Source organism: Heterocephalus glaber, unplaced genomic scaffold (assembly GCF_053883595.1).
Source record: "Heterocephalus glaber isolate CG9 unplaced genomic scaffold, H.glaber_assembly_v1.0 deba00001454, whole genome shotgun sequence".
In the NCBI taxonomy this organism is placed as follows: Eukaryota; Metazoa; Chordata; class Mammalia; order Rodentia; family Bathyergidae; genus Heterocephalus; species Heterocephalus glaber.
Window position 1 is genome coordinate 11,848,931 of NW_028258303.1, and position 27,871 is coordinate 11,876,801.

General features: G+C 37.8%; 1 protein-coding gene across 3 annotated transcripts in view; it reads left to right on the forward strand.

The window, feature by feature from the left end:
• LOC101721350 (broad substrate specificity ATP-binding cassette transporter ABCG2-like) overlaps positions 1-27,871 on the forward strand; it is a 58,443-nt gene that overhangs the window by 6,770 nt on the left and 23,802 nt on the right. For all 3 annotated transcript variants that reach the window (XM_004848050.3, XM_021261052.2, XM_021261051.2), the window contains exons 2-9: positions 680-901; positions 7,613-7,672; positions 8,325-8,439; positions 9,023-9,175; positions 17,007-17,164; positions 20,548-20,699; positions 24,179-24,283; positions 24,871-25,115. In XM_004848050.3, coding sequence (XP_004848107.2) covers positions 699-901; positions 7,613-7,672; positions 8,325-8,439; positions 9,023-9,175; positions 17,007-17,164; positions 20,548-20,699; positions 24,179-24,283; positions 24,871-25,115 — 1,191 coding nt within the window. In that variant the 5' untranslated portion in view covers positions 680-698. The remainder of the gene's footprint in view (positions 1-679; positions 902-7,612; positions 7,673-8,324; positions 8,440-9,022; positions 9,176-17,006; positions 17,165-20,547; positions 20,700-24,178; positions 24,284-24,870; positions 25,116-27,871) is intronic.

Genomic DNA, 27,871 nt, shown 5'->3' on the forward strand with positions numbered 1-27,871 from the left:
AGCAATGACTCCAGTTCTCTGGTACCAAAATCTGTCACAGTCACTTTCTTGTCACTGGAACAAAATACCCGACACTCTGAACTTACAGGGAGATAGGCTTATTTTGGTTTATGTGTCAGTCTATAGTCAGCTGGCTCCAAAGCAGGAAGGCTGATGAAGGAGAACTGCTCAGACCATGGCATTAAAGAAGCAGAGAGCATGAAGGGAGAAGCAGGGAAAGAAGATATACCCTTACAGGTCACACCCCCAGTGACCCATCTCTTTTGATCATTTTGATCATCTCTTTTGATCTTTAGACCCCACCATCTAATGGCAACTCAGCTATAAGGCCCTCAGAATCCAACAAAATTTCAAAAGCTCTGCCTGTGAACACATAAGCTTTGGGGGGACATCTAGGTATAAATCATAAAATGAACCTTTTATAAAGTTTATACTGTACTTATTAGGGCCAATTTACTTCCTAGTAATTTTATGTCTATTTGGAGTGTACGCATTCAAAGTTATGTCTGCCTCCCATTATAGTTTCTGTGAGTGTTATCACAGTGATACAGGCTATTCATTGGGAAGGAATCTACTTATTGCAGCACAGTTTAAAACAGACTTTAAAATGTATTGTTGTTTACTGTTTACAATCTCATTTATTGGGGCTATCGCTTTATTATTGTTTTTCCTTCTACAGAAAAGCATAAACTCTCCAGATGTCTTCCAGTAATGACAAGGTTTGTATCCCAGTGTTACAAAGAAACACCAGAGGCCCTCCTGGGATGACTGCAAGTGACCTGAAGACATGTACTGAAAGGATTGTGTTAAGTTTTCATAACCTCTCCTACCAAGTAAAAATGAAGAGTGGCTTTTTCATTGGTCAGAAAACAGTTGAGAAAGAAATATTATCCAATATCAGGTATGTGCATGAACTTTTTAAAAGACCACTTTATTGACCTACAATGGATTTCACAGTTTTTCTCTGCTGGGAATATTGTGTGCATGCCTCTGTACAAATATTTAGACAATACTTTCATTGCTATTGGCTAAACTAGTTTTTATTTCCAGAATTGGACTGAAATGATTGTTTTGCTTTGTAAGTAGTATATGTTTAACTTTGACAGGAGCTCATGAACTTTTGAAAAATGGTAGTACTATCCCCGGTACCAAAAAAAAAAAATGGTAGTACTGTGTGCATTCACCCTTGTTTGAAAAATTGAACAATTAATATATCATTTAGTTTTTTTCTGAGTAAGTCTTACGTTTTGGTGGAAAGAAGCTTTGATGTATAATTTAATGCTTTTTGATCAAGAGAATGTATTTATAACCTATGAGCTTTAGTTTTCCAGTCTGTAATAGAAGACTTGCTGGTGAGTTAGACAGTTATTAGGTATGTGTGCCCTATATGTGCTTTATATTCTAGTAACAAGAAGCTTGCTATACTGTGAAGTACTTTGTTTTTCAAATAGATCTGTTTTAAGTGAATTGCCTGTTTATAATAGCTCGTAGTCTGTAATAATTTACTCAATTTTTTTCTCCATTATAGAGACAAACAAAATATTTATAACATAACTATAGTTTAGCTTACATTACACAGTTGGAAGTCCAAATTGATGAGAATTTGGTTTTCAAATCAATGCAGTTATTTCTGTTTTAAAAGCACCTAGTAATTAGGATTTTCATTCTTTTCATCCAGCAGTGAATTTTGCATTCAGAGCCTGGTGTTGAGTGGGAGCTAGTGTGGGAGGGAAATGAGCCTTTCTATAGAACCTGCTCACTACCAGATATCTGTTAGTCCACAGATGCTAGCCATCAGGGCTGCTACTGTTTCTCTCAGTTCTAGAGAACTGAGCCTACACTTCTTCTTTATGGTGTTGAGAAGTGAATTTGGGTTTGGTCAAAGATATGAATACTGAAAAATTGAAAAAATCTTTGTGAAATGTAATAATCAAAAAATGTTTGTCCCTTCATATTTTGTGATAAAAGGGTAGAAGATAACAGAAGTGAATATGTACAGTTGAACAGGTGTAAAGGGCATGTTGTGTGAGAGTACATTTACTTTGCTTATCTTTTCAGCCTAGTAAGTTGGTGATTTGATGCTCTAAGTGTCTCATCTGCTCAAAGCTTCACAGTTTTTATGGCTAAATAGTATACATTTATGTAAATGGAAGTCATCATCTTATACTTTTGTAGGCACATAAAACTGCAGTCAAACCTTCAGTTCTTTTGATTTTTATAGTTAAAAAGACAGTGAGGGTTGAGATTCACTTACTCACATCTCTAGTTAGATAGCCATGAAAAAGACCATCTCTTTATTGTCTTCAGTGTCTCCAATCTTTCTCCTGTCTGCCAGTTTCTAGTAAATAGAGTAAATAGAGTAAATAGAGTCTCTGGGCTATGAGAAGGTTTGCTCTCATATCCTACTTTTGATTTTTGTTTGATAACACCATCACCACTCAGAAAGGAAAACTGTTCCAAAAAAACTGATAACAATCTTGATTTTCCTTTGGATTTTTTTTTTGCCTTTTGTAAAGAAGAGGAAGATAAAACAGAATCTGACCATGTGAATTCAAAGGATTTTCCTCCCTTATGAAACATCTTTCTATTATGCTTAGTTTGTCTGCATACACAGTAGTTGAGCTTTTTCTCTCCAGTGCTGAAAATCTATGGAAAAAAAAATCATTCATTCCAGGAGATGTGTGGATATCATGTAATCACAAGGGAACTTCAATTACTCTCTTGAAGAATTTTGATGTAACAATTCATTTTGAAATAACTTAAAATTTAGGCCTTGCATGAACATAACACTACCATCCAGATTTCCCAGCTGACTAAATTTCACTCTATTTGCTCCCATCATTATAACTCTTTTTGTAGCCATTGTCTGTAGTGGTTTTGGGGAGTCACCTGAGAGCAGGTCATTCACACAGTGTTCCTATATCACTAAGTCCTTCGGTATATACTTTCCAGAAAGAAGGACCTTTTTCTGTATAATCACTCAGTCATTGGCAGGAACCTCAGAATGAAGGCAGCAGTAGTCCTGAGGGCCACCCGTCATCATGCTCCTAATGTAGTTGACTGACCACCACATCACGTGTTTTCAGTCTTATGCAGTCAGGTCCTTTCTGGTCCCATCCTACCCTTGGTTATATTAAAATTGATTGTGTGGTCACATTACTGGCTGTCAGACTTTACCATAAGGCCACCATTTTCCTCTTTGTACTTCTGAGAGGAGATACTCTGACATTATTTCCAAATCTTGTTCTTCAATAAGCTTCCACTCCTTGGCCTCAGCCCTCATTGATGTCTCCTGTCTGAATCAGCAACCACTGTGATAGTTGCCAATGGGTGATTCTCTGCTTTTATCATTACATACTTTGTATTTTATTAAAAGGGAAAAGTGTCATTCATCATCTTTCATTTATATTTTATTCAGTAACCATGGATCATCATCATCATCTTCATCATCATCATCATCATCTATCTTGATATTTCTACTGTTCCTGATTTGGAATGTGGTAGACTTTTCAAAAGTTCCATATCTCCTTCTTTCTTTTGATTTATCCCCTCAGTCTTTAGTATTTCCTGGGCACAGAAAGCAGTCCCAGAATTACTGTGCAGTAACCCTGATGTTCATTTTTGTGGAGGTTGGTATTTAAGCTAAGATCTGGATGTTCTGAGTGTTCATGGACATTTGAGTGTTGTTGCTCCTCAATGAACAGACCTAGGGAATATATACATGCATATCCATATATACACGTGCACACATATAATCTATAACTTTGTTAAACAACAGCCTCCTGTGCACAGATGCATGGGTTTTTTGTCTTAGGAGGGATGAGAAAAGAAGTAGATAGCAGGCAGCTACTCCCATTGTACCCTGAGTCTTTCTATGTCTCCATGTTTGTAAAATCTCAAAAACTTAAAAATCTGGCTCTTGTCATTCTTGACATACTTACTGTTTTGCTCAGTCAATTCTATTGTTTATAAGCATGTGCTCAGCCTCAGCTGCCTCCTCTCTTCATCCCCTGCTTTGTGGCTCATGGTCCTGGGATCTGGCAGTTGCTGCACCTTTACCCAGAATATCCATCGTCTTCCTATTGAGAAAGGGAGAAGAATGGCAAGCGTAGTAGAAGTGATTAACACAATATTTAAACATGAAATAACAAATAGGAATGTAAATTTTCTTCCAGGCAGAATATTCCCCTTTTAAATAAATTATCTTTTACTCCTTGATTTTTGTATTTTATTGGAAACATTTTTTTGTTATTTTCTTCATAGCAGATCTAATTCATTAAAAATGTAGAGATTTGTTTACTGAGCAAATGTTGAATGCCTGTGCGGTGCTTGGCATTGTGCAAAATGTCTTCGGTTCTCAGAAACCTCATAGTCTAATGAAGGATTCAGAAAACTAGAGGACTAGAGAATGCTTACTTTTTTTTCTCTGACAGAAGTATTAAAGACACATTAGAAGCTACTAACTGAGTTGGAGTCTGAGCACATGGGAACCAAGAAGTGAAAACGCACATGCTTGAAAGTGTGGGTATATGTAAAGAGGCACAGTATGCTCCAAAAAATGGCGCTGACATCTCTTGCCTGTAAACAAAACAAGACGAAAAGATTAACCACCAGCCACTAAAATGTAATAGATTTGACAGGAAACCTCAAACAAGTTTCATTTCATATACTGTGTCCTCCTGTTATTACCTCCCTACCATGGGGAGGGGAAAGAGAAAAGTAGCAACATAACGACCCAGTTCTCTTGGGAAAGTTTTACAGTAAAAGGAGAGATAACTGCACACAGATACTCTAAATCAATGAGTAAGATTAAAGATAGCTTGTGAAGGGTGATGAAGGATGGAGGGGAGGGTGAGGAGACCAGGGAGATGTGGATCACAGACTAGAACAGGAATTGGCAAACTCTTACAACAAAGGGCCAGATGATAAATATTTTCAGCTCTTTGAGCCATGCATCTGTGTTGTAAGGAGACTGCCTTTATAAAATGAAAGTCATAAACACTAGATAAAGTGTGGAGCGTGGCTCTGTCCCAAGCACACTATACAGAGAACAATGGCCAGCTCTATTGTGCTAACCCCTGGGCTGTAATATATACTCCAAGAGGGAAGGACTGTCTTTTCTTTTGTTTATCAGTTTATTTTGTTTTCAGCTCTACTCAGTAGAGTAGAAAAATGTCTTGTATGTACATAGTAGACACTTAAAAATTATTTGAGTGAGGGAGGTGGAGTTAGACACACTGATGGGAACTTTGCACTTGTGATGATACATTATTGAAGTTTCCTGTAATGCTTGGGCATAGTGTCACAGGAAGTCAAACTAAGCAACTTGTTAAATTCTTTATCTCAACACATTCACATTCAGTTTCTGGTTAAATCATTCAGACTTGCTTATTTGTTATCTGAGTATTTTAAAAACCTGTAAAGGTTTTATGGCAGTGAAGCATTAGTGAATAGCTAGCTTGTTTTTTTATCATTTTAGAAACAGTTTCTAGGTAGCTATTAAATAAGATATATCAAAACCGGTAGATAAATGCACTTTGACAAATTCATTGGGACTGTTTATGTGGTGCTCAACATTGAATTCACCAACTCACGCATGCTAAGGAACATCTCTACCATTGGCCTATATCCCCAGAGCTTTCTTTCCCTCTGAGTGTAATTAATGTCAACAAAAGAATAAGACTTTTCTGTATTACACCTTGTTCCAGGGTTATGGAACTCCTGGCGTCTGTCTGATGTTTCAGTGAGAAGTACCTCAGTTTATGAGCAAAGTGAAGAGTACATTTATAATCCACCAGCCATTGTATAATTGTGACAGTTCAGGGACAACAGGCGGTAAATGCTGAGGTCCTGTTGGATTCCTGCACTATGGTGCAGTTACACTGGGAAAATTATCACTCATGAAAATTGTGTAATCATACTATTGACCTCTGTGGAAATCATTATCTATGAATGAAATTACTGTCAGCTTTGACATTCCACTTGTACTAGACACTGTTTTCTCTGTGGACTACATCTGTTTTTATATAAATATATACAATTGTAAATGGTCAGTTTACAATAAAATAAAAATTAAAAAGATGTATTCTAGTGGATGTATAGAATAATTTACTTATATGTTTGTGATATATAATATCACAAACCCCTCCCTTCCCTCACAACTCACCCCATCACCAGGTTCCCTTCCCATCTCCATAAAGTCTACTTCCCTACTTTCTATCATCTGAGTAATACATCTTGACCAAATTACCAATTATAAAGGGAGACTGGATCTAGACACTTGGGTTTTAAAAAGGCTGTCAGGCCTCTTTTGCATCATGTTCATCTACCTGAAGTGGCTGATCCTTGATTCTGAATTTTCCAATTTGTTCTACTTAAATATTCCACTGTTACCTTTAGATAAAAGTCAAAATATTTGCCTGCTTGTTGGGTCTCAGTACAATCAGCCCTGATGTAATTTTTTCCACCTTCCTACTCTACCAGAATATTCCATTTCCTCACACATTCACATCCTATAATTTGTTTGAAAAGTACTCCTGTGTGTTCTGTCCCTGTAAATCCTAAAGGGCATCCCATACTAGGGTGATGTCTCCCTATTCCAAACAGCACTTTCATGTCTACTTAATGTATCTTTAGCAAGAAAGGAAATAACCTATCTGGAGGGTGTTTCATTTTATAGTTGGTAAGATGTTTTTCTTAAATTTTAAGGATTGATGATGGTTTCTTACCCTTTGAGTGCTTCATGCTAACCTTTGGATTTCTGTTTAAGAAGTGTTGATTTTTGGTCTAACATTTTCTGTGCTGAGAACACTGCCACTGGCATTCTACTAATCCATGATTAATTCATGGTGTAGGACTTCACTAGGTTGAAGGTGAGGTGATTTGTAAATACTGATAAACATTTCAGTAAGTCCCCAACTTACGAACATTCGAGTTGGGAACTTTCACAGATACAGATAGACCTCAAATTATGAACATTCATAGATGTGAGAAAATCTTGGAAGTAGCTCACTTGTCTGCCAGATATTGTCACACTTGTGCTGCTGTGTGCTTACTGTACAGTGTGATAGTGTAACATAGTACAATGGAGACTTACTGTAGTTTTGTGTATGTTTGGTTTTTTGTGCTTTATACTATATATTTGTGTCAAAAGTGTATATGACTAACTTTGTCAGACTTACAAATGAATCCGGTTTAGGAATGTTCTCCTGGAAAGGAACTCATTCATAGGTAGAGAACTTACTGTGCTCAGAATCTGTAATGTACTTAAAACTCTTAAAAGGTATAAATGTAACCAAAATGTTTCAAGACAATCTGTTGCTTATCTCAAAGAACCTTGAACACTGAATGTTCCAACAAGGCTACATAGTTTTGAGAATAAATTAATTTATAGGAACCTGAACCATGTTTTCTTATATGTCTTAACTACTGATTTACATACTTCGTAAACTAGTCTTTTATTAGTCAATGATTTTTGTTCTCTTTTTACATGTAGGTACTTGTTTTCTGTCCAGTATCATACACCCTCATTGAATGTATCCAATGCAGACCTTAAAGTAATATAAATTAGTTTAAAGTGGAACAATAAGTTGGTATGTTCTTGTATTCACAGTGGAATCATGAGACCTGGACTCAATGCCATTATGGGACCCACAGGAGCAGGCAAATCTGTGTGAGTATAACAGAAAATACAAGTAATCCTTTTCTGTGCAGTTTCAGTGTGGTTTTAAAAATGACTTTTACATGTGCAGATGTTGGTTAAAATTTTCCTGTGCATGACCAAGCTGGTTCTAAGGAGCTGTGAATAACATGCAGCTGGGCCAGCTTGTGGGTTTTTGTCAGACTTGAAAGTACCTGAATAGACCTGAATAGATCAGCTTTATTAATAGGAGTTGGTAAAGTGAGTGGTGTACAGCAATGGGACATAGTATGCTCTAATGCAGAGAGAAAAGATTGGGGGTAATATAAAAAATGGAGAAATGAAGCAGAAAGTTTAAGTGAGGGGATAGATCTTAGAAAAGGGAGCACATTGCCTAGATTAAGACCACCGAACATTGACAGCAAGAGGGTCACTTTGAAGGTCTGTGAAGGATATGTCAGTGATATCTTGCTTTTATGGTGTTGGGATTTCTTGTAGCATATAAAGAAAGTGAAAGTAAGAATTTAAGTATATATGTATTTTAATAAGTATTTATATTAAAATTATATATATAATTTTAGATAAGCCATAGAATATCATTGCTAGTTCATTTTCTAACTTGAGCAGAATTTGGATTCAGACTGAGACATGGTCTAAGAAATCCCACATTTATTTTCTTTTATAGATTGTTAGATGTATTAGCAGCAAGGAAAGATCCACATGGATTATCAGGAGATGTTCTGATAAATGGAGCACCTCACCCTGCTGACTTCAAATGTCATTCAGGTTATGTAGTACAAGTAAGTGTCGGTGGTTTTGCCTTTTAGGTTTCCTCTGTTTATGTGTGGGGAAGTGCTTTGGCATATAGTTGATTTATTGTGTTTCTAATGGATGGTGTGAAATGCTCATAGAACCAACTTTCTTTACTTCACCATTCCATAATTCACCATTAGACTGAGGGTGACATTAAATGGAAAGGCAGGGAGTATCTGGAATATGACCCTTATAGGGCAGTAGCATCAATTCTAGCTGCAATAATATTTCTAAAAGAGACTACTGTTGTCCTTTTGTGCCCTTCCCTTATTTTTGTCCTTCCCCTAAAAGATGTCTTTGGCAAATCTTTGTACAAAGCAGCCTGGAAATATCTAATCATAGGCATTATAATTGCCTGTGCTCTCTTTGAGTGTGCAGATCGGGGATGGAAATGACTTCACGGTGCTGTAGCTATCTGTATATAGAGTCACTGAAACTTGTAGAACTAGAAGTTCACAATTAGCTGGACCTTTACCTTGGGTGTGCTAGTTCTGTAATTTAATTTACACATACTAGAATGCTCTTAGAAAAGACTCAATATGTCTCATTCAAATGCCATTTTGTCTAAAGGATCATGTCATGATGAGCACACTGACAGTGAGAGAAAACTTACAATTCTCAGCAGCTCTTCGGCTTCCAATGACTATGACAAATCTTGAAAAAGAGGAGAGGATTAATAAGGTCATTGAAGACTTAGGTCTGGATAAAGTGGCAAATTCCAAGGTAATGTGTGAATTCAACTGAAAAAGATCATAGTTAGGTGTGTTCAAGTTTCCTTGCTGTGACAAAATTCTGAAAACAATTTAAAGAGGAAAGATTTATTTTCTCTTACAATTTTATTCAGCCTATGCTCCACAGTCAGCTGGCTCCATTGCTTTAGGGCAGTGGCAAGGCAGAAACATCCTGGCGGAAGGAAATGACTCACCTCCAGGAGGACAAGAAGGAGAGAGAGCAAGAGCCTACATTGGCAGGCTCCCTCCCTCCACTTTGGTTTTATCCAGGCTGGCAGTCCACTAGAGAGCACTGCCTACATTCTAGGCAGGTCTTTCCCCTCAGTTTGCTTGCCCACATGCCATTTCCTTTGGAAATACCCTCATAGACATATCCAGAGTTGTACCTTGCTAGTTTTTCTCAACCCAGGCAAAATGACAATGAAGATTAACTATCATACCAGGGAAAAAGACCTTCTTTGTGTGATAATGTGACCCTTAATCAGAAGTTTCCTATAACTGGAGGTGCCAAAATTGGTTGCTTTATGGAACCCCGAGAAAAGTGACTAGTTATACAATATGAAAGTGAACATTAGATAAAAAAACTGTCTCCACGATGGCTGAATCTGGGTAGGATGGAAAAGTGTTCCTCATGTGGCCTTTTATCAGATCCTCACTCATTTGATACCTTTGCACTAACTTTTCTTCCTTTTTCTTCTCATTTTTAGCTATTCTTCTCCCTCTTTTTCTCCAGGGGAGTTTGTTCTATTCCTTTTTTGAAGTATATTTCTGGAGTTGCTAAATAATTTGAATCCAAAGATTCTTGCTCTTCATGTTTTGCTTTGTTGTAATTTGGCTTTCAAAATTATGTTGAGTCATATTATGAATTACTTCTAATTTGTGTAGTGTTCAAATGCATTTCTTTTGGCAGTTTTGTCTCTTGTCCCCTTTTTTCTTCTGTTCCTTTTTCCTTTTTTCTGCCAGTATTTTTTTCCATATTCTTATTTGCCAGACTCTTTCAGGTTTTAATGATGCAGTTGTAAGCAAGAATAACAAGGAGAGAACAAAATTACTCCTCTTTTGTGGGATTAGGAAGAGAAAATGAGAGAAATGAGTGAATTTTACAATTGTTGAGTTCCCATACAGTGTTAGCTGAGCAGATCTTTTGAGCTTTGTGAGTTATTTAGGTTGTAATGGCTGTGGTTTAGCCTACATCATATCTCCTTAGAGGCAGTCGACCCTTAGGGATTCTGCTGGCTGTTCTTTTCCATGAAAGTTTCTGGCAGTCTTTATGTGAAGCATATTGTGTTTCAAGAATAACCTTGGGATGCAGCTATTTATTACTTATTTTTGTTTTATGAGTGATTGGGTTTTCTTTGGTGTGACTCTGTTCATTTACTTGATTTTTTCTTTCCATGAAGCACAATTTTAGGTATACAATATGTTTACATTTGTCATTGGGTGCTTGTACCTGTACATGACGTATCTTGGTTTTCATTTTTTCCCCCATTACCCTCTCCCCCTCCACCCTTCCCTATTTACATAGACTTCGATTCCATTTTTTTTCTTTTCTCATAATTTTTCCTTTCCATTCTTTCTTTGCCCCATCTCCTCCCACCACCCCTACCCCCTTTGGACCTTTTCCTATTTCAAAGAATCAATTATTCATTATTCATCCTTTTAATCCTTATTTACACTCTCAGTTTCTCACACTAGAGAAACTATTCGGTATTTACATTTGTGTGTCCTATTTATTTCACTTAAGAGTATGGCCTCAATATGCATCCATTTAGCTATAAATGACTCTAGTTTCTCATTCTTTATGGCTGAGTAGTACTCCATTTTATAAGAAAAAAACCCACATTTTCTTTATCCAGTTTCCAGTTGATGGGCACTTGGGCTGTTTCCAAGCTTTAGCTATTACAAACTGTGCTGCTATAAACATGGGTGCACATATATCACTGTGGTATGATTCTTTTAATTCTTTTGGAAAGATACCCAGGAGGGGAATAGCTGGGTCAAATGGGACTTCCAGTCCTAGTTCTTTGAGGTATCGCTATACTCATTTCCACAGTGCTTGCACCAGTCTACACTCCCACCAGCAGTGGAGCAGCGTTCCTCTTTCCCCACAGCCCCTCCAGCATTTGTTATTGGTTGATTTCATGATAGCAGCCATTCTTTCTGGTGTGAGGTGGAATCTCAGCATTGTTTTCATTTGCATCTCTCGAATGACCAGTGATGAACATTTTTTCATGTTTATTTTACTGCTTTTACTTCTTTGCCTGAGAAATGTCTGTTCATTTCAGATGCCCATTTTTGAATTGGGTCTTTTAATTTGGGAGGGTCTGATTTTTTTCAGTTCTTTATATATTCTAGATAGTACTCCTTTGTCTGAGGTACAGCTGCTAAAACTTATTTCCCACATTGTAGGTTGTCTCTTAGCTCTGTTGATGGTTTCTCTTGCAGTGCAGAAGCTTTTTAATAAGATGAGATCTCAGTTGTTGATTCTTTGCGTGAGTTCCCGTGCTACTGAGGTTTTGTTCATAAAGTCTTTCCCTATGCCAATATCTTCAAGAGTTCTACCTAACTTATCTTCCAGCAACTTTAGTGTTTCTATTTTAATATTTAGATCTTTAATCCATTTCGATCTTAGTTTAGTCCATGGTGATAGGTATGGGTCTAGTTTTAATCTTTGGCAGGTTGAAATCCAGTTTTTCCAACACTATTTATTAAATAGGCTATCTTTCCTCCAATGAGGGTGGTTGGCTCCTTTGTCAAAGATGAGGTGGCTGAGTATGTCTGAAGTTGTTTCTGCATCTTCTAATCTATTCCACTGATCCTCGGGTCTGTTTCTTTGCCAGTACCATGCTGTTTTTTATCACAGTAGCTTTGTAGTATAGTTTCAAGTTGGGGATTGTGATACCCCCAGCCATGTCTCTGTTGCCTAGAATTGCTTTTGCTATTCTAGGTCTCTTCTGATTCCAAATGAATTTTTGGATTGTTTTCTCTAGTTCTGTGAAGTGTTGGAATTTCAATCAGCACTGCATTAAATCTATATAGTAGTTTTGGAAGTATGCCCATTTTCACTCTATTGGTTCTTTCTACCCAGGAACAAGGGATATCTTTCCATTTTCTTATATCCTCTTCAATCTCCTTTCTCAGAGAGCTGTAGTTTTCAGTGTAGAGGTCTTTTGCTTCCTTTGTTAGGTTGATTCCTAGATATTTCATTTTTGGGGATGCTATTACAAAAGGAATTGTTTCCCAAATTTCTCTCTCAATGAGTCTGCTCTTTGTGTATAAGAAGGTTATTGTTTTGTGAGTGTTGACTTTATATCCAGCTACTCTTCTGAATCTGTCAATTAACTCTAGAAGTCTTTTGGTAGAGTTTTTTGGGTTTTCTATGTAAAGTATCATATCATCAGCAAATAATGACAGTTTAACTTCTTCCTTTCCTATCTTGATTCCTTTTATTTCTTTGTCTTTTCTAATTGCTGTGGCTAATGTTTCCAGAACTATATTGAACAGGAGTGGTGATAGAGGGCATCCTTGTCTTGTTCATGATTTTAACGTGAAAGTTTTCAGTTTTTGACCATTTAGTATGATGTTGGGTGTTGGTTTTTCATAGATAGCCATAATCAGGTTGAGATAAAGACCTTCCATGCCAATTTTCCATAGGGTTTTTATCATGAATGGGTGTTGGATTTTGTCAAATGCCTTTTCAGCATCTATTGAGATGATCATATGGTTTTTGTCCTTGACTCTGTTAAAATAGTGTATTACATGTATTGATTTATGAATACTGAACCATCCTTGCATCCCTCGAATTAATCCGACTTGGTCAGGGTGTATGATCTTCTTGATGACCCTCTGTATTCTGTTTGCCAGTATCTTGCTGAGGATTTTCGCATCTATGTTCATTAGGGAGATTGGCCTGTAGTTCTCTTTTTGGGTTGGGTCTTTACCTGGTTTTGGAATCAAAATAACACTTGCTTCCAGGAATGAATTTGGAAGCCTTGCTTCCCTTTCAAGTTCCTTGATGAATTTAAAGAGTAATGGCAATAGTTCTTCTTTAAATGTCTTATAGAATTCAGCATTGAAGCCATCAGGACCTGGGCTTTTCTTTGTTGGTAAATATTTTATTACATTTTCAATCTCACTCATTGTAATTGGGGTGTTTAGAATTTCTATTTCTTCTTCATTTAACTTTGGCAATTCATATGTATCTAGGAATCTGTCTATTTCTTCTGTGTTTTCCATTTTATTGGAGTACACGTTCTCGAAGTAGGTATTGATGATCATCTGGATTTCTGCTGAGTCTGTTGTGACTTCCCCTTTTTCATTCTTAATTGCATGGATTTGATCCTTTTCTTTCCTTTTTTTTTATAAGGTTGACTAAAGATTTATCAATTTTATTTATTCTTTCCAAAAACCAACTCTTTGATTCATTAATTTTTTGTATTGTTCTCTTAGTCTCCATTGCATTGATTTTTGCTCTGATCTTTATAATTTCCTCTCTTGGAAGCACAACGTTTTACCCTGTATTTATTGTGCTAATTTACTTGTTTGAATTTTCATAGAAATCATGCTAAGGCAGTTACTGAATTCTTAAAATTCATGTTCTTAAAATTCAGCTTTTTATAATCTCCCAATGACAATTGATTGAAATAATTTCAAATTTTATGATATTTTAATAAAAATGAAAATATTTTCTTCCTGAGGTAGACAATCATGCGTGGGAAGGAGCTGGTGTTCCCTACCTATGCCAATCAACATTTTATTCTGTCTTCTTTGGTTATGTACCCCAGGAGAGAGCAAAGGCTGGGAGTCCTTCACCACTTCCATCTTTTCTGTTGTTTGCCAAATGACCAGTGGGGGTGGTTTAGCATAGATCCAGTTGGAATAGCTCTCAGCTGCCCAGCTCACCAGTACAAACTAGTGTGGCGATATTTTCAGTGCACTCCCAAGGCTCAGCCTAGCTCAAGCACTGAGACACATCCGGATCTCTGGCCCCCTTTGTGAAGCCCTGAAGAAGTGGGAAGTAATTATCTGCATTAGAGTGAGTTGGGTGGGTGCAGCTACTCCTGCACAATCCATTGCCCAGGTCTCTGGTGTTCTGAGATCTAGCTCCCTTGCATATGCATCCCCGGCTTCCAGGTCCCAGAGCATTTTCAGCTGGCCACCAAGCTTCTGATCTTAAAAGGGAAAGGATTTCCTCTGTCTTGTGTGTTGCCAACTGGCTACTCACCACCTAGTTTTCAGTGGAATTGTTTCAGTGTTGCCCCTCCAGAGCCAAACGTAGTCTCAAAGTAGATCCAAGATGAGAAAGTATAGTAATTCTTGCTGTAGGTTCCCAGAGAAAAAACATTTGAGGAATCTTTGTTTCTCAGAGCAGCTAGCTCCTAATGATCTTCTGAAAGAAGTCTTCCCATTACAACATCAGGAGAATATGTTCAGAAATGCCAAAGACAGTCCTAGAATGCTTTGCAGATCCCAGATCAGCTGTGTGCCTTTCTTATACCATGCTGATTACTGTTACCACTTGTGATTCTGTCTCCTTTCCCTGCTGCCCTTGCCCTCTGCTCTGCAGCCTTGTGCCAAGGTGTTCCCACTCTCTCTGATCCAGTATCCATGGTCTCTGGCTTTTCCAAGGTTCTGCAACTGAACTTCAGACATCCATTACAATGATCAGTTGCTATTTGAATTGTTTTTCATTTTGTTGGTTTTTATTTTTGTGTTCCTGAGAATTGAACTCAGGGCCTTTGCAGTGAGTTATACCCCCTCCCCTTTATTTTTGGTGTTGAGACAGGGTCTCACTAAGTCACCAAGATGCTCAGGCTGAGCTCAAACTCTCAATCCTCCTGCAGAGTTCTAGGATGATAGGCATGTGCCACTATGCCCTGCTTATCTGGTTGTTTTTTATTTTAACTTGCAAAGAAGTAGGCAAGTACTGGCAGCTTCTAACTCATCACCTTGAAACTCTTTTTATGATATATCAAACATAACAGAAATGTAGCGAAAATAATCTGATTATTATAGTGAATGATTGTCAGGTAAATAATATAATAGTATAATTGCTAGTACTATTAACTAATTTTCACTTATTAACATCTTACTCCATGTTTACTTCAGTTATTCTTAATGAAATATTTTAAAGAAAATTATATTTCATACCTGAATACTTACTATGCATTTATAAAAAATAAGGACATTTTCTTTGTTTGTTGTTGTTAAATTCTTTTATTGGTACATTTTAGTTATACAACACAATTACATTTCTCATTGGGAATTGTACCTTTACCTGATGCATCTTTGTTCTTATTTTTTCCCCATTCTTAGCCCTCCCTTCACCCCCTCCACCCTTCCCTATTTACAAAGACTTTATTTCCATTTTTTCCATTTCTCAGCATTTTTCCTTTCCCTTCTTTCCTTTCCTCTGCCCCTCCCTCTACCGCTACCCCTTTGGACCTTTTCTTCCTATTTTGCATTTTTGATTATTCATTCTAATCATTGGTACATTTTAGGTATACAATATAATGACATTCATCATTGGAAATTTGTACCTTTACATAATCTCTCTTGCTTCTTATTTTTCACCCTTGCCCAGCCCTCCCTTCAACCCCTCCATTCCTCCCTATTTACAAAGATTTTGTTCCTATTTTTCCATTTTCTCATATTAATCCCATTCCCTTCTATCCTTTCCCCTATCCCTCCCACTTCCTTCCCCTTTGCCCCTTTTCTTCCTATTTCACATTACCTATTATAGATTTTAGTAATAAGGACATTTTCTTACCAATACCATTATCAACTAACAAAAAGAACAATACCTTTATATCACCAACTATGTGAAGCCCATATTCATTGACATTCCCCAAGTTGTATCCAAATGTCTTTTGTAGTTCAATTGTTAATAGGACCCAATCAAAAACCATGAGTAACATTTGATTATTATCTCTTTGGTGGCTCTTAATTTCAGAATCACTTCCCACTTCCTACCTTCCCCCAAGTCTTCCTACTCCCCTTGACATGCATAATGACTTCTACTGATTGTAAAGGGCCAGATGTCCTGTGGAATATCCCACCTTCTGGATTTGTCTGAAAGGATGAATTAGTGATTCTGTGGTAAATTAGAGTGTTGGCCACATCAGGTTTGGAAAGCTTTGTGGAGATTGAAAAGGTACTAATATGGTTGGATAAAAGTGAACTTTTCAGACTCCAAGTTGAGTCTCTTCTTATGAGCCTATTTGGAGACTTTTGGCAGAGGGTTTTGGGGGAGACTATTGTTGTTACATGAGTAATCAATAGTTATAGATGCTTTCCTTTTCTTCTCTTGTTTTCATCTCCTGTTTAAGACTGATTTTCCTATTTCAGGGCAATATATTTTAGTATCCTAACTTACTTCCTTAAAACTAAATATCTGATTGGATACAGAGCTGAGTGCAGTCGCACACAACTGTAATCCCAGCACTCTGGAAGGCTGAGGTAGAAGGATCTCAAGTTTGAATCCAGATTGGGAAATTTAGTGACTCAAAATAAAAGGTAAAAAAGGGCTAAGGTATGGCTCAATGTGAAGGCTCTAGATTTAATCCTGAGTACTGAAAAAAAAGTATATAGGGAACTATTAAACGCCTGGGATTCATATCGGATCCAACCACTTAGCTGTTCTAAACTGGATTAGTGTACCTATCTGGTAAGAGAAGCGTTTTTTCTTCTTCCAGCTATCCATATTTGCTGTTCAGAATAATGAAGACAATAAGATACAGTGTATCTTATACTGCCAGTATAGGTTAGTTCACCAGAGGTTAGTGACCATGATCATTTTTGTTGATAAAAATATTTTGTTTTAGGTTGGAACTAAACTTACCGGTGGCCTATCTGGAGCAGAAAGAAAAAGGACCAGTATCGCCATGGAGCTGATCATGGATCCTTGCATCTTGTTCCTGGATGAGCCCACTAATGGTTTAGACTCGAACACAGCACATGCTGTGCTTTCACTCCTGAAAAGGTAAGTGCTGTGAGAACACTGTTCTTTCATTTATTTTCTATAATACTCGGTGCCAGAGACCAGAGTGGAATAACAATTTCTTTTTTCCTTGTTAGAGGAAAACACTCAGTTAACACAGAAGTGCTCCCAAGAAAGATGAAACAGAACAGGAGCACATGGAAGGAAGGCTGTGTAGGGCTTGGGGGCTGTTGTGAATAGCAGGAGGATCAAGGAAGATCTCAAGCCTGGATGTGTGAGCTGTGAGAGAGAGACACACCAGGCTGGATCTGGCAGGAGAGAGCTCTATTTGGGATGGGCTGTGGCCTGGGGGGCAAGGAGGCCTACTCTGTGACAATGGAGAGACCAGAACTACAGAATCCAGGGACTAAGGAGAATAAAGGTTGGCTAGGGTACTTTCCTAACAAAATGCCACAGACTGGGTGGCTTAAACAACAAAGATTGATTTTCTTACAGCTCTGAAGGCTGGAAGTCTGAGATCAAAGTGTCCTCAGGGGTGTTTCTTCTGAGTCTTCTGTCACTGGCTTCTGGATGGCCATTGTCTCCGTGTGTGTGTGTGTGTGTGTGTGTGTGTGTGTGTGTGTGTGTGTTTGTCTGTGTGTACGTGTGCGTGTTTGTGTGATCTTCTCTTAAGTGGACCCCAAGCAGATTAGACTCACTCGGTGACTTCACGTAATCTGAGTTACCTTTTTAAGAACTCCATCTCCAAATGGAACCACATCCTGACTTAGTGGGGGTCAAGACTTCAACACATGAGATCTGGGGAGGACACAGTTCAGCCCATCCCAGGTAAAATAGAATGTGAGTTGGGTTCTTTGGTGGTAGATTACAGAAACCTCACAGACCACTATGAGGAGTATGGCTTTCACCGTCCTTTGGTGATATAGGGAAGATTTTCAGAGTTCTAGAACAGACATGAGCAGCTGTGGAGAGGCTGTATGGGTGGCAGTGGTGAGTGTGAAGACTTCAGGAAGGAGGGTGTTGAGATGTGATGGACCCTTGACTAGAACGGTCATGATGAGGTGCTGAGGAGGGAGTTGGATCTGGGTCTGTTCTGAAGACAGAATCAACAGGTTCAGCTCAGGAAGGGGACCTGGGGTATGATGCTAGAGGCAATGATTTCTAAAACTTGAGGCCTGAACAAATAGAAGAATGAAATAAAAGAAATGACATTTCCTTTAATTAAGAAATAAGTCTGTGGCAGGAATATTTATAGGAAAAATTTCAAAAGTTAAGTTTTGTATATCTTCCTTTAAACTATAAAAAATAATTTGAAATTGTCAGAAAAGTTTCAAGAATAAACAGTACAAAAAAATCCCATTCCTTTTATCGAGATTCTCCAGTTATTACTTTTTACTCCATTTGCTGCCTCTTCTTTCTTCTCTGATCCCACTACATGTTTTTTTTTTTACACCATGCCCCATCACCCATAAATACTGCAGAGTTTAATTCCAAGAAGAAAGGACACCCCACTGCCACCCCCCTCCATGAGGAAGTCAACTACTGTCAGGGTTTCAGCACCATCCAAACTGCAATAGAAGCATTTGTGAACCAAGGCATAACTGTAATTTAAATGCCCAGTGTCACAATCTCTCAATCACTGTGGCCATTCCCTCTGTCCACTATCTGTGGAAACCTTTGTGCCCCATTTTTAAGCTGCCAGACACAACGCCTTGATGGCTTCTACTTTTATCACTATTACATGCCTCCAGGAGCAAGTCTGTCAGCTGGGAGGGTAGAAATGGGAAGGTGTCTAAAATTTTAAACATCTTACATTCGAGGTGTCCATTGTACATATAAGTGATGATGCCAAGTTTGGAGTTCAGGGCATTTTCAAAATATATCCAATATGTTGTCTGCAACTGTGTTAACTGTGTTTATTAGAGAATGATAAAAAGGTATAGAGTACTGTAATTATATTGTTTTTCACTAATTATGAGCTTTTTGTTTTTCACTGTGTAGCACATCAGCAGCCCTCATCATACCCACAGCTCTAATCTAATCTCAAGCATCTCTGGGCACACTCATCATCTGGGGTCAGTTAAAATACACAGTTTGTTTCTCTAGAATGGTGGTGGAGCCCAGACTCTTGGTGGAGGAGACCCTGACACTGATGCCACTGGTCCTCAGACCACACTTAGAATAGCAGGGCTCTCCCACAATCCCATTTCCTGCACCAAATATTTTACCAACTCCTCAGTACTGACTAAAGTTCTAATTTCTGAGTGAAGTGCTCATTATGGGTCTCTTTTTGTAATGTCTTTAGTTATCTTCTTCATCCAGTATCATACACACACACACACACACACACACTCACACACACACAGTCTTTGATTTGTAACATGGAGCTTCTTATAGCTTCCCAAATAGACCTTTTTATTTCACACTTTGTTCACCTTGTTCTTCTACCTTGAATATCTTTTTTCTTCTGAGCTCACTTTTGTTGAGCCTTTTGATATTCTACTTAGGAGAAATCTTTAGCTATTTTTATTTTACATTGTATTGAAATTATTGATCTTCTGGCCTACTTCTCTTTGAAGCAGAACACTATGAAAATACTGCAAATACTGCTGACTTATAGAGGATCTTATCAAATGTTTAAATTAAAATGATTGTTCTAACAAAATAATTTAATGAAAATTTTAGACAGCAATTTTGGCCTTTGTTTCTTCTTCCTGTAAGTAATAACTCCTGTGAAAATGTACCTTAGCACCATTTCTGCCCCGGAAATTGACCAGGAATCAAATACTAACATTTCCCTTTAGTAACTATGAGCCCTTGGCCAATTGCTTGCCCTGTAAGCTTTTTGTTAAGATAAACAAAATAGTAATATTGGAATTGCATTACAACAACATTGTGAAAATTTAAATGAGTGTACCTTTAAAGCATTTAGCAAAGAAATAGTGTTTAGTAATGCTAGTTGTATTATCAGTCAGAAGAATGAAAACCAATCCTAAAGAGTCAGAAGACTTAAATGATCTGTGAGAACTGGACATATGACTAGGCCTGTAATATTCATTCCCTAGGTAGTTCTTAAACTTTAGTGTACTTATCCATTACCTGGGAAACTTACTTACAACATGGGCTTCCTGTATCTAGCCATTCAAGTTCAGTGTCAGAGAGGACTATCCAGGAATCTGCATTGTGAATACACATTGCGCTGTCTTTTTGCACCATCCTTTTTGCCTATCCAAGTCTTTTTTTAAAAAAGCATTGAATTTAGGTTTCCCAGGCAACAAGTAGATAATATGAGGTGAGATGAGGTGTTAGTAAGAGAAAATAAAGGTAAACTGGGAAAAAATATTCTAATGTCAGGAATACAGTGTTTTATCAAGAAATATAAGGTTCAGTTACTTAATGATTCATTACTTTCTCCTTTAACTTAGGATGTCTAGGCAGGGACGAACAATCATCTTCTCTATTCATCAGCCTCGGTATTCCATCTTCAAGTTATTTGACAGCCTCACCTTATTGGCCTCAGGAAAACTAATGTTTCATGGTCCTGCACAGGAGGCTATGGAGTACTTTGCATCAGCAGGTATGGTTGACTCATTCACACAGATTTTTTATGCCTAGACTACTGGAAAAGTACAGAGTGGGTCAATAGAAGTGCTGTTTGATCTTTGTGTAGATATACCTTGAGTTCTATGACTCTGTTATGGCTTATATCCAGATGTCCCACAAAGCCTCATGAACTCATAAGTGGGGCTTTTCAGCACTCGCTGGATCTCAGGTGTATGATACTGGGATTGAGTGTATGTAGTACTAAACTAGCCCACTGATTGGAATTAGCATAGTTCTGGGTTGGCCAAAAGGTTTTGCTGAAGACACAAGACCCACCCTGGGTGTAGGTGGCATCACCCAAAAGACTTGTAGCCTTGATGGGCTAAAACAGAAAAGCAGGTTCTGTTTGCTGCTTTGCTGCCTCTTGTGTGCTTTGCCATAGACTGTTTCTCTTCTGCCATGTCGCCCTGCTGTGGAACTCGCTGACTATAGACTGAAACCTGTACAAACTATGAGCTGAAATAAAGCTTTCCTTCTTTAACTTTGGGTGCTGAATATTTTGTCTTAGCAATGAGAAAGTAACTAAGACATACTCCAAAACATCTTTGGCCAGTTTGATGCCAAAGTTTTTCTACATTTTGCAGCATTGTTTGATCTCTTCCATCTTTTGTTCTGTTCGAGTGTGCATGCATGCAATTCTGCTTCCCAGGTATGGTAACTTTCTCTGCTAATGTGTTATATTGCCAGTTATTCTGTGAGTTGAACAGTTTTGGAAAGGTCCAGTATCATTCACTTCTTAACTATGTAACAGATGGTTGTTTGTCAACTTTTCTGATAGATGTGCTCTTATTTCACTTTGTCAAGGGCTCATGGAGAAGCTACTGCATTTTCCTAGTAACATTAGATTGCAGATTTAAACTTTAAATGACTTCAACTGATCTTTTAGCCAATGTGATCCCCAGTGCTGAATCTGAATTTGATAGGCTACCATTTTTGACATTTATGGCCTGCCTTTTATTTTAGATTGAATGATGTTATTTTTGTAATGGCTCAGAGAGCACAATTTACCCAAGCATTTAATACATTTTTCTTGCAGCTAGATTTAGATTTCTTTAAAACTACCAATAAGCACTGTAGAATATTGGTAGCTGTTTGGGTTTCAAGAGAAATGATGTCAAGGGACTAGTATAGCATGCTCTATATAGATCAAGATTTGTGTGGGGGATATATATATATATATAGTATTTGTTGGCATTCCTGTTGCTAGGATAAATTACCTGACACCCACAACTTAAAGGAGGAGAGGTTTATTTGGCTCGTAGTTTCAGAGAATTCAGTCCCTTATTGGCTGCCTCCAAGGCAGGAGCATAATGGCAGAAAGGAGTGTAACAAAGCTGCTTAGTTAATAGTGGTCAAGAAGCAGAGCAGGGGAATAGTGCCATAGAGGAAAGGGCAAGAGGACAGATATGCACCCCCAGGTCATCCCTCCATGAACCATCCAGACACATCCCAAAGTGTACTTTACTAATCTCCTAGGCAGCTTCCAAGCTAATCAAGTCGACAAGCTTAACCATCATATTACATCCCTTGTCAAATTGATACCCAAACACATCTCCTTAAAGTGTACTTAATCTCCAAAGACAATAGCAATTTCATAATTCCACCTAACATGATACAACTATCCTGTGCACCACCAAAAATGCAAAAATTTCTTCTTTAACATCTCAGTAGTTACAGTAGTGCTCAAAAGCCTAAGGCATGTCTCCCCTGAGAATCAAGGCAATTTCTTCTCTGTGAACCCCTATAGAAATAAAAATAGAAACAGTCTGTTGGAAAATAAAAAAGGTAAAACTGTTGAAGGCAGAGGCATAGGCAAGGACTTTCTGAACAGAACTCCAATTGCACAAGAAATAATACCAAAAATCAACAAATAGGATCATTTCAGATTAAAAGGCTTCTGTTCAGCAAAGGAAACAACCATCAGAGTGAAGAGACAATATACAGAATGGGAAACATTTTTTGCCAGCTATTCCTTGAACAGGAGGACTAATATCTTGAGTATATAAGAACTCAAAAAAATTAGAACCTCTCAAATAAAAGACCCAATCAAATGGCCAACTGAAAGAAATAGAAACCTCTCCGAAGAAGAAATACAGATGGCCAACAAATACATGAAAAACTTTTGAACATCTCTGGTCATTAGAGAAATGCAAATTTTAAAAAAACACTGAAATTTCATCTTCCTCCAGGAAGAATGGCTATTATCAAGAAATAATAACAAATAATAATAACAAATGCTGGCAAGGCTACAGAGAAAAAGAAACCCTAGTACATTGTTAGTGGGAATTAATGGGTTTGAACTTGTAATCTTTCTGCCTCAGCCTCCCAGAGTGCTGGGATTACAGCTGTGTGCCACCATGCCCAGGTACTTGATTTCTTTTTAATGGGACTAATCTCTTGAGCAACCACACTTCCTTTGTCCTCCAACTTTACACATAATCCCTCTGGGCCAAAAGTTATTTCTGCTCTGATTTTTTTGCTACCAGTTTTCACTGTAAATCTGACTAAAAGCAGTGAGCACTACCTATACTGCATCCTGAACATTGGTCTGCCTCGAAATTTCCTTCACCAGATCAATTAGTCCCCTGGCATTGTACTTACCTTCCCACAAAGTCTCAGGACCTGGGCAAAATGTAGACAAATTGTAGGCAAATGGCATGTACTCTACTTCTCTTTATTCCCATAGTTGAAACCTTATGAGCCTGGCCTTTACTGTAAGTATTCTTATCAGCATTCTGATCTTCTGGGCTTTGATCAAAATCACCCATCTGGCTCTACTTATAGTCTTCTAAGCTTTCTCTTGCCTGATTCTCCAAACTTTTCAAACTCTCCCCACATACCAGTTCCAAAGGCTTCTGAACCACATGGTCAAGTAGAGTCACAGCAACAATCCCAATTCTGGTATCAGTTTTCTGGTAGTTTTCCTGTTGCTAAGATAAATTTATCAACATCCACAACTTAAAGTAGAGGTTCATTTGTCACAAGATTTCAGAAGATTCATTCCCTCATCACCTGGCTCCAAGGTAAGAACATCATGGCAAAAATCTCTGGCATGACAAAGCTGTTTAATTCATGGCAGCCAGGAAGTGAAGCAGAGGAGCAGTGGTGAAGAGAAAGAGGCAAGGAACCAGATATGGATTCTAAGATCAGGCCTCCATGAGCCACCAAGACACACCTGGGTGTGTGCTTTACTAATCTCTTAGGAGGCTCACAACCTGATCAAGTTGACAGTGAAGCTTAATCTATACACTTTGTTAAGAGACAAAAGATTTCAAATATTGTGTGAGTGAATATATAAAAGGAAAAGACATGTTACTGAGGACAGTAGAGACAAGAAGATGAGAGAAGTTGTTGGATCTCTTCCCATGCCTCACCACACTTGCCCGCTGTAAGCAAGTCCTCTTTATTTTCTAAAACCATCAGGTGGTGTTTTTGAGTTGTCTTCTCTCATAGGTTACCACAGTGAGCCTTACAACAACCCTGCAGAATTTTTCTTGGATATCATTAATGGAGTCTCCTCTACTGTGGTGTTAAGTGGAGATGAAGAAGACTATGAAGGTGTGTAAATCTCTTAGATCAAAAATGTTTGCCTAATTAAACTGAGTGAGGTTTAGTAATTTATTAGCCAGTTAAAACTTGGCTTCTTGAATGTTAATGCTATGCTCAATTAATAATCCACCTATAGGTTTTGTTGTCCATGAGTAGTGTCTGTTCTTTTTTAAAAATTTATAAATCAACAGTTGTATACTATCAGTTGAAAGGGGAGTTTCATTAAAAATGAATATGCTGATTTTATAGTACTTCTTAAAAATTAGAAACTTGACACTTTTGGATTTGTACAAATTAGAAACCAAGCATCATATTTTTATATAAACAATTATAATTATATGCTAAAAAGTCTGTTTTAAAAATTAGGGTCCAGATAGTTTTTAAAAAATGAATTCTCTATATCCATAAAATTGTAGCAGAAGTCAGGTTAGCTAGCTTTCTTTTCTAATGTATAAAGCAATGACAAAACTAGCAGTTTTTTATATTCAAACTTTAAAATGTAGACATTATCCCTTAAAGGGGTCACAGAAAAATGAGTTAAATCAGTTGTTATCTTTTAATAATATTTCCCTTCTTCATCTATTTTTATTCTAAAGCCAGTATGACTGAAGAACCTTCAAAGAGTGACAAGCCAGTCATAGAAAAATTAGCCAAGTATTATGCCGACTCCTCCTTCTACAGAGAAACAATAGCTGAATTAGAGCCACTCTCAGGTAGTCTGAAGAAGAGTTTTGGCTTCAAGGAGATAACCTATGCCACCTCCTTCTTTCATCAGCTCAGATGGATTGCCTGGCGTTCATTCAAAAACTTGTTTGGTAATCCTCAGGCCTCCATAGCTCAGGTAACCTGGCAGAGTTCTTAACTGTGCTGTGAAATACTTACGTGGTAGCAATTTGGTTCCAGTGTAGTCTACTTCAGGATTGTGTTTATCATCTACCCATGCTTCCATTTATTTGTCATCCCCACTCCATTTGGGATATAAAAACAGTTGAAAGGAAGCGTGATTTCTAAATTAAAATGCAGCTCAGTTTTTACTTACAGATTTTTTTTTCATATTTTCTTTGACTACTGAACTAGAATTGTTGTTCATTTAGACAAGACACAATGGATGATTTGAGGAAAATAAATTTTTTTTTCAAAAACCAGAAACTAAAGGCAATATCATCTATATTTGAGGTTTTCCAGTGGCTATCCACTTTCATTCACTGATTCATCTGATAAGTTCAACACAAGATTATGTCTTGCATTTGAGCACTCTACAGAAATAGCAAAAATAAAAGTGCTTTCATGGAGCTTATTTTTTCATAAGGGAAGACAGTTGACTACTGAATAAAGAAAAAATATAGCACATTAAAACAAAACCAGGGTACAATGGTAAAAGGTAAATATTCCTATTTCAAAAAAGGAGGAGTAAGGGGGAAAGAATTGGACCAAAGCAAGACCCAAACTAAGCAGGGAAAATATTAAGTCCTGTATTTCCATATGTAGCATGTAGTGCATGTGATTAACTATGAGTTTCAAAGGCTCAGGTAACCCTGTCCATGTGGCCTGATTGCTGCCTATTCAGCCTCTTGGTCTGGCTCCACTCATGATTTGCAACTTTCTTCAGCTGTTGTTGCATAACATCTCCAACATCCAGGGGTCTCCACTGTACCTTTGACTTCATTCCTACAGAAGTACACACTGTCTTTTCAGGAGCTCTTTGCCTGATCTCCCAAGATTTCCTTTGATATCTGGATGAAAGCCTTCTTGACCCCACAATGCTTATATTCACTGTGATATTAAAACCAGCATCCCAGGGATGATGCCACGGTAGGCTGTCAGTGAGAGTAGTTTCCAGGCACCCCTGGATCATGGCTGCAGTGGCTTCTGAGTGTCTGGAGGGCTGAACATAGTGAAATGTATCCCAGGGGGGCAATTCCCTAAGATCCCTTTCTTGAGCATGAAAACCAGCAGCTGTCTTCTCAGATGAAAGTTTACACTCACAACATGAACAAGGAGAGCTTTATTTTGTTTATAGTTTGAGCCTCTTTTGACCCCAACTTTATACATGGTTCCTTTTGAGCCAAAATTTAAGTTTTACAAATTTTTATCCTCTGCCTTTTGGCTTTAATTCTCACTATAAATCTGCCTAAAAGTAGCCAGAAGTATCATGCTGCAGCCTGAATATTAGGCTGTTTTGAAATTTCCTCCACCAGATTAATTAGTCTACTGCCCTTAATCTCAGTCTCCCACCAAAATCTCAGGACATGGGGAAAATATAGGCAAATTTTCTGCTAGGTTGTAACATAAAGGCCAATGTTGATGGAGTCGTTGTTTTTAATGGAAACTTCCTTACCCTGGCCTTTACTGCTTGCATTCCTATCACCATTCTGGTCTTCTGAACTCTGGTGAAAATCACCCATCAAGTTCAGCTCACAACATTCTAAGCCTTCTCCAGCCAGCATCTCTAACCTTTCTAAACTCATCCTATAAACCAGTTCCAAAAGCCTTTGAGCCACATGATCACAGCAACAACTCCATTCCTAGTATCAATTTTTATATTACTCAGCTTTCTTGATGCTGAGACACAACACTCAACACCCACAATGTAAAGAGCAGAAGATTATTTTGTTCACAGTTACAGTCCACAATCACCTACCTTCAAAATTGAGACATAATGACTGAAGGGCTCAAAGGATCAAAGCTTCTTTTTTCATGTTGGCTGGAAGAATAACTGAGGCAGAGTGCCAGAGCAGAAGGAGTAAGGAACCAGACATAGACCTCAAGGCCACATCTTCATGACCCACTGAGACACATCTAAAAGTGTACTCCACCCATCTCCGGGATGGAGCCCAAAGCCAATCAAGTTAAAACTATCGTAATTGCTACAGTACTCACATATAGCACCACATGGTAAAGTTCCATGAAGAGTGTGTGTGCAACAGTGCCACTCAGCAAAATCCATAAGGGACAGCTATTCAACAACAGCATCATTTGGAAGGTACATTGACAGCTGTTTCGATGAATTGCTCAGCAGCAGGTTACATCAGGGAAGGAGTTTTATTAATTAATCAACACAGTAGAGACATCATTAGTGTTCTATTCCATAACAAACATATGACATCTAACTTAGCATATAGACAGGCAGGAAGTTTTTACAGATAATAGTACTTTTCCCAGGTACCACTGTGCCTTATTTAATACTTATCTAGACATTTGGTCTCTGTTAACAATGTGCCTTTGACTTGGCATGAATCTTGGGAACACAAAAGGAGTGTTTCAGGGATGTGGTGCTATCTGAGTTTTTTCCTTGGAGATCATACATGTATTGTGGCTTTCTTTATGCTAAAAATATCCTTCACCAATTACTTCATGTGTTGATACTTTTGTGGTATTGAGCCTTTCTTTAAAGCTTGAAACTTCCCAACATACATGGTAGTATTTTTTTAAGATTATTATTTTCTATCTTTTTAAAATACCCATAGATAATTATACATAGAATTCCTCAAATACATAATCCTTGAGAATTTGCTAATTATTGCATACTTAAGAGCTATTTTATCCTAAAAATAAAAGTGTTGTTTGGAAGCCATCCACACAGATTGGGGAGGTGAA